Genomic DNA, 12,843 nt, shown 5'->3' with positions numbered 1-12,843 from the left:
TAGAAAAACACTTTACCTCTTGAAGGGACCACGTACTCATTTTTTAACAAACAAATTCTAGCTTCCTGCTTTTCAATTTACGATTACTCTACACAACTTCGTAACAGAGGGGAAGGTGCAATATGATATGGGTATCCTTGTTACCAGTTGCTGGAAGTAAGTATGCAGGCGTAGCGGGTAGTAAAGATTAGTAGCAGGCCTTCATAGCGAGAAGATTTGACTATAGACCAAAGGTGTTTTGCAGTTTTGGTTTACTTACCTAAGAAAGGATTTTCTATCTATGGAGAAGTGCAATGAATATTTACCAGACTGATTTTTGGGATGGTAGGACTGATGTATGAAGAGAGACTGAATGTGTTATGACTCTATTCAGTGGACTTTAGAAGAATGAAAGGGAGAGATTTCATAGAAACCTATAAAATTCTAACAGCTGTAAACAAAACAAATGCAGGAAAGATGTTATCGATGACCGGGGAGCCAAGGGCCAGGAGTCACAGTCTAAGAATACCGATTAGGCCATTTAGGACTGAGATGAAAACTTTCTTCACCCAGAGAGTGATGACCCTGTGGAACTCTTTGCCGCAGGAAGCAGTTGAGGACAAAACATTAAATATTTTCAAGAAGGAGTTAGATATAGTTCTTAGAGCAAAAGGATCACAAAAGGTATGGGGAGAAAGTGGGAACTGGTACTGAGTAGGATGATCAGTGATGACCATAGCAAATGGCCGAATGGGGTTCCTCAAGTTCCTGCTTTCTATGTTTCTGTGTTTTATCTGTGCTGTTGTCAAGACCCATGTTTTTTTTTCCTTCTGGACTATAACCTGGAATTTGGAAGTTAGACACTGCTATGTAGCTGAAGGTACCAAGAGACCGTTTACAACTTGAAGGTCAAGTAGGATTGTGGTGCACATTTTATGCTATGTGAGTGTGTTACATTTTTGGTACCAGGAATCTTTTGAGTTAAGGAAAAACCACCAGCAATAGCCTTTCATAATCTGCTTTTTAAGTTGCAATTTCACAGTCCTGTAAGGCAGTACACTTGGAAACAACCAATAAACAGCACTCCCCTTTTTCTCTGAGAGTGAAACAAATAATCTAGAAACTATACAGGGATATGTCTTGTGCAAGACAAGGCCTAGATCCACCTAAATCAAAAACTGAATCAAAGATTAACTGTCACTCTGCAGATAATATAATGCCATCATTGCTGAAAGTACAAAAAAAGAAATTGATACAACCCATCCCAGCTTTGTGATCTGAATTTCATCCTCAGGGTAATTTGTTTACCCTGCCTGTTTTTCCACCTATAACCCTAGTGTCTGTTTTGGTCTGTCATGTTCATGGTTTGTATTCAGCGTTTTAAAGAGGTGTAAGCTTAAATTTGGATAGTAGTAAGCTAGCAGTTCACTTTTTTTGCTATTTATGAAAGTTATTCCTTTGTTAAAGTTCAAATCTAGTATGAATTACTTCTGTCCTAAATAGTACTCAGTCTAGCAAATTGATCATCTTGTGGTTTATTGTATTGTTACATTCTTGTGAAGGCTTGTGGAATTGTTGCACTTGACCAGTGTACATGTCCTGATTTGAATCATTGAAGAAGACCTATTGGAATAGAAGTAGGCCATTTGCCCATTCAATCCTGCTCTGCCATTCAATCGGACTATGGCTGATCTGACATTCCTTGCATTCAGTTTCCTGCACTTTCCCCGTAACCCTTGATTCCCCTGACACTGGACCCTAGATTGCCTTCTAACTGGCAGTCAAGTGACTCTGGAGAAACAACTAAGCAAAGCTTTCAAGGAGATAACATAGGTGGTTTATTGTCCTAATTACTGGAAAGAAAATTAGTCTTTAGAGGACAAGGGACCCTGATGTTAAGAGTTGCCTCGAAACCTTCTTTGGACTTCAAGTTTTGTTCTCCAGAATTGAAGTCAGGAAGATACCCCTAAAGCAGCAAGGTTCTCTCCTGAAATCCTGTTCTCAGATGTCCCTGCAAATCTGCTAAGAGATTTATGTCTTTGTGTTGTAAAGACACAAATTCAAGTTGGTTCGAGTCAGGATTGGACATCTGTCATCAATCTATAGCTATCAGCAATCTGGCTTTGCCAACAGGTTAAAGTGGATATGAGAAATCATCACATTCTATCCTTTGTTTCCAGACCCTTGGCCAACAGGTTTTTTTTCCCCTTTGTCATTTTTGTGAAGAAAAAAATCACCTCTGCAGACATTGGTCCTTTATGTTGTTTGAGCATAGCTGTGTGGGATTAAAGAGATAGCAAACTCAGATTTTACGTTTTCCAGACAATCGTTATTCCAGCATAGATGAGAGTTGCGAATTGGGACCCTGTGGAATCCCCATGTAGCAGACTGTGAATGAATTGCTGAGGAAATTGAAATTCCGCTGGGTAATTCCTCTTTTTCTGGAATTCTTCCCTCCCCCACCGCTACAAGAAAACCCAGACCCAACAGCCACCTGCCCTCCCACAGAACTTGATTTCTCCTAGGCACCTTTAACATTGCATCATTAATTTTGCTCCCTTGCCACCTTACACCCTATCGCCTACTCAGTGCCCTGCCCAACACATACCCGACATATACACGCGCACATATATACAGATCATACTTGCCTTATGTTGTTGCTGTTGGCTGGTAGTTGTCAAACTGACTGTCGTGACCTTTAATAATCAGAAAACGGTAGCTGGGTGCTGTGAAACGGGGGCACGGTTTGTTGTTCCTCCACAGATGGTCAGGAGAGGCAATCTGTGTGAAGTTGTAGCTACTTGGAGATTCTGGCACGTAATTTTGAATTCTGGATCATAGTGTAGCTTTTAACCAGCAGTTGCTGCTTGCTTTAAGAATTTTTTTTTATAAATCATTATTTTGAATTCATTAAGGAGCTTGGTGTGAGCTATTTTGTTCTGGATAGTAGTAGTAGTAGAAAGGAGTAGAATTGACTATTTGGGTTATTGAATTGTCAAATTTATGTAATAATATGACTGATAGTGTAGGCTTGATCACTGGCGCACTCCTCCCAACAGTCATCACAGTATCTATGGTGGGCACAATACATTAATGGATTTGGCTGCAGTTTACCATATGTCTAATATATTACACAGATTTGAAAGGCTGAATGGCCTAATCCTATCCTCAGCTGCTGTGGTAATCTTGGAGATTTGAGGTTTCATCTGATTATGGATTTTATTGTTCAAAACCTTGTCCTCATTCTTTATTTATGAAGCAGAATTACAGATTTACAAGCCATATATCAGTCATTGACAAAATTCTGGAATCCACATGATGGACACGATAACAGGGACACTTAGATATTAATGGCAGGATTGAGCAGAATCTGTACAAATCTATGAAAGGGAAATCGTATTTGATAAACCAGTTGCAGATGTAACTATCTAACTGGAGATGTAACTATCAGAATAGAGAAGGTGAAACCAGTGAATGCGGTATATTTAGATTTTCAGAAAGTTTTTGATAAGGTCCCACATAAGATGTTGGTAAACTAAAATAAAGCACATGGCATTAGGAAGAATATTGGCATAGCTTAAACATTCGTTAATGAACAAAAGATGGTCAAAATAAAGGGGCCATTTTCAGGTTAGTAGGCTGTGACTAGTGGGATCAATACTTGAGCCCCAGCATTCCCAATACATAAGATTGATTAAATATAATATTTCCAAGTTGGCAGATATGATAAAACTAGGTGGGAGTGGAAGTTGTGAGGAGGATGCAAAAGTACTTTGAGGAGATTTAGCGAGATAAAGCATGGACGAAAAAGTGGGAGATGGAATTAAATGTGGAGAATTACGATGATATCTGTCTTGGTAGGAAGAAACAGAAGTAAGTAATTCTTAAATGGTGAGAGGCTAGAAAGTGTTGCATTCCAAAGGGACTTGGGTGTCTTTGTTCATGAGTTACTGAAAGTTATTAGGCAGGGAAAGCAAATAGGGCAAATGGTCTGTTGGCCTTTATAATGAAAGGATTTTAGCATCAGTGCAGAGATGTCTCAGTTAAATTGTATAGAGCCTTGGTAAAGACCATGCTCAGTGTACTGTGTGTAGTTTTATTCTCCTTACCCAAGGGAAATTATACTTACTGTAGAAGGAAAGCCGCACAGATTCATCAAACTAATCCCTGAGATGTAGAGATTGCCCTATGAGGAAAGATTAAATATACTATGATAATTTCCTCTGGAGTTTAGGAAAATGAAAGGTGATCTCATTCAAACATAAAAATTCTTAGAAACATTAACAGGAGAGATGCTTGAAGAGTATTTTCTCTGGCTTGAGGGAAGTCTACAACCAGAGGACACAGTCTCAGAACAAGGGGCAGGCCATTTAGGACTGGGATGAGGAAGAATATCTTCACTTGGAAAATGTTGAATGTTTGAAATCTCTGCCCCGGGGGCTGCAGAGGTTCTTTTGTAAGTGCAGGACTGAGATCAATAGGTTGCTACATCATGGATTCATCAAGGAATAACAGGGTCATGCAGGATAAGTGTGTTGAAGTACATCAGCTATGAGCAGGCTTGAAGAGTTGAATAGTCTGCTTGTGTTTTTATAGAAGAATCTAAATGTATTTGTGGTTATTAGTTCCAGGAGTAATGAAATTTCATTCACGTTTTTTGATTTATGATATTTAAGATTTAATATTTACCTTAATCTAGCTCCTACGTCATTAAATGCGTTTTTTAAACAATGGTTTCCATTTCCTTGGTTGATTTTCCTGTTCTCGTAACACAATCATGGGTGGCTTTCTTTATCAGTTCACAAATATGTCTTAAATGGTGAGAGATTCTCGCCTGATCATAGCAAACATAGTTGGGGGAGAGAGGGTATGTAAACTTCACTCTTGATGTACAGTTTTCACTTTCCAGTTTCCTCGGTAGGAAACTGCAACTTTAAACAGTGATGAGCTTTGAGAGAAATGTAATTTTGTTTTAATATTGATAAGAAGGAAAGTAATCACTTGCATTACTTCATGTTTCATTGGAAAGCATTTTGAGTCCGGTGAATTCTGAAGTTACTCACTATTTTGTAAGAAGATGTGATTTCCAATACTTATTTAGCATGAACTCACAAACAGTCAATGTGATGCAGTTTAGTACAATATTGGTGTGAAAAATACTGTAGAAATCCTGCTACTTATAGAAGTTGTCAGGCATTCCTTTGTGCCCACCGCAACAGGCAGTTAGCATCTTCGTTTAACATCAACTCTACAAGTGCAACATTGCTTCAGTAGTAAATTGAAATGTTGGGTTAGATTAAGTGCTGAAATCTGAGTGAATTTTGATACAAAAGTTTCTCGATTCTGAGGCAACAACACTCCAGACTGAGCCAAGTTGATAGGATAATTAAAAAATCTATATGCAGAGATTCTTTTGTAAGAAAATTTTTCTATTACTTAATGGGACATGGACTGGCCTGCATTTATTGCCCATCTCTAGTTGCCCTTGAGAATGGTGGTGGGTTACATCTTGAACCACTACAGACGATGTGCGTTCAGTAGATCCACAATACTGTTAGGGAGGAAATTCTAGGATTTTGACTTAATTACAGTGAAGGAAGAGCAATACATTTCTAAGTCAGGATGGCAAGTGGCTTGGAGGGGAAGTTGCAGGTGCTGGTGTTCCCATGCGTCTGCTGCCCTTGTCCTTCTAGATGGAAGTGGTTATGGGTTTGGAAGGTGCTGCCTAAGGGTCTCTGGCGAATTTCTGTGGCGTAGCTTAGTAAACGCTGCTGCTATTGAGTGTTGGTGGTGGAGGGAGCTGATACTTGTGGATGTGGTGCCAATTAAGCAGGCTGCTTTGTCCTAGATGGTGTCAAGTTTAATGATTGTTGTTCTAGTTACACCCATCCAGGCAAGTGGGGAGTATTCCATCACACTTTTAACTTGTGCATTGCAGACAGTGGACAGGCCTTGGAGAGTCAGGAGATGAGTTACTTACAGTATTCCTATCCTCTGACCTGCTGTTATAGGCACTGTATTTACATGGCAAGTCAAGTTGAGTTTCTGGTCAATGGTAACCCCCAGAATGTTGACAGGAGGAGGACTCAGTGATGTTAACACCATTGAATATCAAGGGATGGTGGTTAGATTCAAAAACAGAAGGCCATCTGACCTGAAACATTAACTCTGGTTTTTCTTCACAGATGCTGCCAGACCTGCTGAGCTTTTCCAGCAACTTCTGTTTTTGTCCCTGATTTACAGCATCTGAAGTTCTTTCAGTTTTTATGGTGGGTCGATTGTCTGTTAATAGAGATGGTCGTTGCCTGGAATTGTGTGGAGCGAATGTTGCTTGCCACTGTCAGCCCAAGTGTAGATATTGTCCATTTGTTGCATTTGAACATGGAATGCTTCAGTATCTGAGGAATTGCAAATGATGCTGAACATTGTGCAATTGTTGGCGAACATCCCCATTCTGACCTTATGATGGAGGGAAAGTAATTGATGAAGCAGCTGAAGATGCTTAGGCTGAGGACACTACCCTGAGGAACTCCTGCAGAGATGTCCTGGAGCTGAGATGACTGACCTCAAACAATCACAAACATCTTCCTGCATGCCAGGCATGACTCTAATCAGCAAAGAGTTTGCCCACGGATTCCCTTTGATTCTAGTTTTGCTAGAGCTTCTTAATGCCATACTCGGTCTTGATGTCAAGGGCTGTCACTCTTGCCTCACCTCTGGAGTTGAGCTCTTTTGTCCATGTTTGAACCAAGGTTGCAGTAAGGTCAGGAGCAGTGTCCTTCATGAAACCCAAACTGGGCATCGCTGAGCAGGTGCTGCTTAAAAGCCCGATTGACGACACCTTCCATCACTTTACTGATAATTGAGAGTAGACTGATTGGCTGGTTGGATTTGTCCTGCATTTTAGGTACAGGACATACCTAGATAATTTTCCACATCGTTGCCTTATTGCCAGTGTTGTAACTGTTTACAACAGCTTGGCTAAGGGAACGGCAAGTTCTGGAGCACCAGTCTTCATTACTATTGCTCTGAATGTTGTCAGGGCCCATAGCCTTTGCAGTATCCAGTGCCTCTTGTGTTGGCCTCTTCCATCATTGAGGATGGGGATATTTGTGGAGCCTCCTCTTTCAGTGACTTGGGAGGGGGAAGGAAGCTGGGAAATAAATAGAGGGAGGAGGGGTGGGGCAAGGGGAAGGTAGGTGGAATAGTGTTGGGTGGATGCAGGTAGGGGGTAGTGGAGATTGGTCAGTGGGATGGGTGGGGTGGATAGGTGGGAAAGAAAATGGACAAGTTGTGTCAGGTCAAAGAGATGGGGATCAGAGGGAGGGTTGGACGTGGGATGAGGTGGGGGGTGGTGGTGGGGCGGGGGTGGAGATTTTAAAGCTGGTGAATTCCATGTTCCGGCCATTGGGCTGTAGGCTCCCGAGGGGGAATATGAGGTGTTGCTCCTCCAGTTTGCGTGTGGTGCCATTGTGGCAATGGAGGAGGCCCAGGATGGACATGTCATCCAGGGAGTTGGGAGGGGGAGTTAAGATGGTTAGCAACTGGAAGATGTTGTCGATTATTGTGTACAGAGTGCAGGTGCTCCACGAAATGGTCCCCGAGTCTGTGCTTGGCCTCACTGATGTAGAGGAGGCCACATCAGGAGCAACGGATACGGTAGACCAGGTTGGAGGATGTACAAGTGAACCCCTGTTGCATATGGAAAGTTTGCTTTGGGCCTTGGATGGAGGTGAGGGGGGCGGCGTAGGCACAGGTGTAGCAGTTCCTGTGGTTGCAGGGAAAGGTATCGGGTGTGCTGGGGTTAGTGCGGAGTGAGCGCAGTACGAAAGGCAGATAGGGGTGAGGAAGGAAATATCTCTTTGGTCGTGGCACAGCCCATCCATCTTCTTTCCCACCTTTTTGCCCCACCCTTCCTACTGACCAATCCCTACAACCCCCTACCTGCATCCACCTATCACCATCCCACCTACCTTCCCCCAGCTCCACCCCTCTTCCCTGTATTTATTTCCCAGCTCCCTTCCCCCCATTTCTGAAGAAGGGTCCTGACCCGAAACATCGGCTTTCCTACATCTCTGCTGCCTGACCTGCTGCGTTCCTCCAGCTCCACACTGTGTTGACTCTGACTCCAGCATCTGCAGTTCTTGGTATCTCCTCCTTCAGTGAATTGCTTAACTGTCCACCACCATTCACAACTGGATGTTACAGGACTGTGGAGTTTAGATCAGATCCATAGATTGGTGGGATTGCTAAGCTGTATCCATCACTTGCTGTTAGGTATGCAATTTAGTCTTGTTTGGTAGCTTCGCCAGGTTGACACTTCATTTTGGGTCTGCCTGGTGCCCTCCTACACGCTCCATTGAAGCAAAGTTGGTCCCCAGATTTGATGGTAATGGGGAATATGCTGGGCCATGAGGTGGCAGATTGTGTTGGAGCACAGATCTACTGTAGTTGATGACCCCCAGTGCCTCATGGATGCCCAGTCTTGAGCTGTTTGAAGTTTGTTCCATTTAGCACGATGATACTGCCGCACAGCACGATGAAGGATGTTCTCAATGTGAAAGCAGAATGTTGTATCCACAAAGACTGTGCTGTGGTCACTTTTACACATAGTGTTATGGACAGTGGTGAGATGTTTATAAGAATTGCTTTGGTGCTGTGGGACATTGTCTCAGTTATACAGAGAATTGTAAAATCTGGCAGCTCTCATTTCCCACATCATTAAGCTGTAGCACAATTCCCATGCCACCTGCACCCAAACCACCAATGACCCTGTTCATCCTATGGCAAACTGTACCCTTACCCATCCCATCACCTTTCGTCCCCATGATAATCTCTGATCTCATTCTTACTTTTCATAGCTCATAATACCTCCATGCTTAGCTATGTCTTTCCCTGCCCTCCTCCAGTTGCCAAGCTGTGGCACTTGCTTGTCCACACAGCCACCGTACATTGTATGAAAGTTATAGTGACAGCAGAACGTTTTAGAAAATAGGAAAGTGTCATTTTTACTATCGGCCAATAATAACCTCACTAAGTATTCTGGTTTATAAGCCTAAACAACCGTTAGTGTGTTGAATCTGCTGCACCCCAGGGAAGAGAATGTTTGATTGACAGTTCCGGTTTTCTTTTTTAATTACGCAATACTTATTCACCTAAGATAGAGACCTTTCAGTATTTGTCATTTTTGTCGTTGATATTTTGAAGTGTCTGAGAGACTGACACTTTTATGGCTAACTGTATCAGGAGATTTTTTAAAAATGAAAAGTTCTGAATGGTTATTTAAAAAAAAAACACTCATCCTATTGAGCTCTTGGGTTCATTGTTTCTGCATTGTGGGTGAAAAGCATGGAAGTGCCATAGCTTGACGTGGGAAGTTGGCAGAAGGCCATGCCTTGACATGAAAGGCATCAGGCATAATATAGTGGTACAAAACTTGGCATGCGACCTCTGGCAAATCATGTGGGATAGGTGGTGGTGGTTGGGGTGGCGGGGGTTGCGCAGCATAACTCAGCATAGGATGCATGTATAAAAACATTTTAACTTGCATTTCAAAAGATTACCGTTTTCAGGCTGTGGTTTGTGACACATCCTGCGTGCCCTCAGCCATGGGTATTTGAAAAGCTGGTTCGCATGCATGAAAATTGTGGAGTACAAGGACCTGCAGATGCCTGCAAAGGAGCTGGCCAGGTTGGGAGTGCACAAATCATAAACTTGAAGGCTACAGCTGAGGATCAGCAACCTGAGGAATTTTGAACCCTCCATGCAGTGTCTCCAACTCTATGAAAATGCAGTGTGGCAAGAGCCAAATCCATTTTGTGTTGAGCAGTGATGCATTCAGTGAAATTTATTTATTTCTTTGCAAGATTGGTTTTCTAATGAATGCATTATACTAATGTGTTTAAACCAAGTGATATATCTGAAGCCCGATATCAGCAACACACTTGAAGGCTCAGCTTATTTAGAATTTTAATTTAATAATGTTACATTTTATGTGTTTTTAGGGCAGATACTTATTCAAATATTGTTCTTGAGAATTGTCTGCAAATGGAAACTGAATTTCAAATCAATGTCTTTTTCTTTTTAATTTGAGTCTTGAAAACAATTAGCTTCATTTCTATTGTGAGTCATTAACTGTGTAAATGCATTTTAATTTTTGTCAGTGCGTTGGGAACGAACATTGGGTGCTATTGTAAGACAGGAAGATCAACAAATGACACCTGAGGCAGTGCGTGACAGCTGGGACCAAATTTGTGACTTCGAGAATGCTACTAAACCCAAAAGCAACAAAGGTATATATTTTTATTGGAGATTGTGTCAAGTTAGCAATTTGTGAATTCTGAAAATGTTCAGAATTGCCTGGAAACAGATCTGAAATGATATGCAATTAATAACGTGGCTAAAAGAAGGAATGATATTACCAAGTGTAGCCCTTAGCTTCGAAGTGTTATAACCAATTGTAAATTTTAGAGGGTATTTGAAAGAGTGGCTGTAACAATGTGAATCATGAGCATGGGAATTTGATGAGTCGGAATTAAATTCATAGGAGCAAAGGGGGGCTGCTTTTTTTTTTTTGTTCCCTTATTTGTAGCAGTTTGTGTAAGCTTAGACCATAAGAAACAAGAGCGGGAGTAGGCTGTGTGGTCCCTTGAGTCTGTTCCATCATTCAGTAGGATCACGTCACATCCACTTTCCTGCTCTTTCCCCGTAACCCTTGATTCCCCTACTAATTAACAATCAGTTTCTCTCAGCCTTAAGTATACACACGGTCTCTGACCCAAAGCTCTCTGAGGCAAGGTGTTTCAGACTCTCAGCCGTCAGAGAGAAGAAACATCTCCTCATTTCAGTCTTAAATTGGCACCCCTTTATTCTGAGGCTATGTCCTTTGGTCCTATAGACTCTCCTATGAGGGAAAATATCCTCTCAGCATTTACCCTGTAAAGCACCTTAAGAATCCTGTACGTGTCAATGAGATCACCTCTCTTTCTTCTAACCTGCAATGATTAGAGGCCTAACTTGGTTAGCCTTAGTTCATAAGATAAAAACCTCCATACCAGGGATCATCCTAGTGAATCTTCTTTGAACCGCCTGCAATGAAACAATATCTTTCCTTAAATAAGAGAACAAAACTGCTTACAGTGCTCCAGATGTGGTGTCACCAGTACCTTGTACAGTTGTAGTAAGACTTCCCTTTTATACTGAAACCCCCTTGAAATGAGAGCCAAGATTCCATTAACATTCCTGATTACCTACTACAGCTGTGCGCTAACTTTGTGTTTCATGCACAAACTTGAGACAGTAATTATTCAATATTTTGTCCAGTGTTTTAGTACTTATTGTAAATGAGTGCACAGAGAAAGATAAAGGTTGATTGGTTAATTTATTGCAGTAGGTGATTCTGAGAGAGAAATTTGAGACAGAGACATTGAGCTGGAGTACAAAATAATGGAGGTTGGGAAGTATCTGGACAGTTTGCAGTAGATGTTGGTCACCTCTCAGAGATGTACAGGATCACAAAGGGGCTGAAGTGACCGAATAATCTAACACAAATAAGAAGGAGTATGAGGATTCATGGGGATTTACACATTAATTGTTCAGTCTCTCAGTCCCTGCTAGAATCAACAGCTTACATCAAGTGTGGGAGAGAAAACCCAACTGATTTCAGGCTTGAGTTAATTTACTGTATGAGAGGGAGAGTGAGAGAGAGCGTTTCTTCCACTCTGCCCTGTATCATTCACACCCACAAGTTGTTCAGCTGTTCAGGAACAAGTCAGAGTATATTGTCAGGCTGATGATCTTTTGCATCCACAATGGGTCACGACATGATATACAGAATACCATGCAGAGAGTGCAATAAACATTACGTTGGACAAATGGGGAGGAAACTGATGACCAGGATACACAAACACCAGCTGTCAGTAAAAAGACACGACTGATATTCACTTGTCTCGATACACGCAGACAATAAGGGCCATCAGTTTGACTGGGACAAAGTGACTATCCAGTGAAAATCCAGCTCGGTGAGCTAATGAACAATCGGATCACAATTGCAGAAACCAATCAGCTACTTGTTCCTGGCCAGACTTCTGTGTGTGCACATCCTGGTGCTGTGCCATCTTATCTGATTTCTCTTGCAAAGTAACAGACCAAATGCAATTCACAATGAGGAAATGGTTTACAAAAGTGCAGCAGTTTCCTACACAGTCCTTGGTTTTAAAACAATCCTCTCCTAGACCACAATTAAAAGTAAAGAAAAATTTTAAAGATTCAGTCTTTACACCATACAGTTCAATTACCTGTGCAGGCCAAAATAAAATGAGAGTGTTTTGATTGAAATCTATTAGCAGTCAAGCCACATAAAATTTAGCACCGCAATAAACTGATTATGGAGGTGAATACATGGCGCAAGGAATGTGGTGGAAAAGAGGAGTTTAATTTTATTGACATTAGCACTTATACTGGACTAGGAAAGAATTATATTTTGGAACTGACTCCACCAGGTTCTAGTCAAAAGTATAAATAATTGTCACGAGGATTTTGAATAAGTAAATGTGGTGGGAAGAATGGAAGGAGGAGGGGGAGAAGGCAAGTTTAATAATTGGAAAATAAACAAAAAAGAGAATAGAGCAGCTGTTGGAAATTGTTTTGCAAATTACAGATAAAGGGAAATGTAAAAATGTTCAGTAATTAAACCAGGAGCTGTTCTGAACAAGCATGTGGACCATATGAAAGCTGCAAACTCTCAAACGGGCAGGAGCAAAACATACCCACCCCTCAGAACAGCTGAAAGGGCTGTCGGAACTCTTGGGTTCTCCCTCATCCTCAAGCATCCAAAGAAACCTCAGAGCCTGAGATGGACACTGC

The 12,843-nt window shown here is 41.6% G+C and overlaps 1 protein-coding gene across 4 annotated transcripts in view; it reads left to right on the top strand.

The window, feature by feature from the left end:
- hsd17b4 (hydroxysteroid (17-beta) dehydrogenase 4) overlaps window positions 1-12,843 on the top strand; it is a 104,015-nt gene that overhangs the window by 33,623 nt on the left and 57,549 nt on the right. For all 4 annotated transcript variants that reach the window (XR_007266160.1, XM_048620616.1, XM_048620632.1 and 1 more), the window contains exon 11: window positions 10,143-10,271. Coding sequence is in view for 3 of the 4 variants with exons in the window: in XM_048620616.1 (XP_048476573.1) it covers window positions 10,143-10,271 (129 nt within the window). In the remaining variant the exon portion in view is untranslated. The remainder of the gene's footprint in view (window positions 1-10,142; window positions 10,272-12,843) is intronic.

The sequence above is a fragment of the Rhincodon typus genome, chromosome 3, assembly GCF_021869965.1.
Source record: "Rhincodon typus isolate 14 chromosome 3, sRhiTyp1.1, whole genome shotgun sequence".
In the NCBI taxonomy this organism is placed as follows: Eukaryota; Metazoa; Chordata; class Chondrichthyes; order Orectolobiformes; family Rhincodontidae; genus Rhincodon; species Rhincodon typus.
Note: the sequence above shows the minus strand (reverse complement) of the source record. Positions and strands in the feature narration are given on the sequence as shown.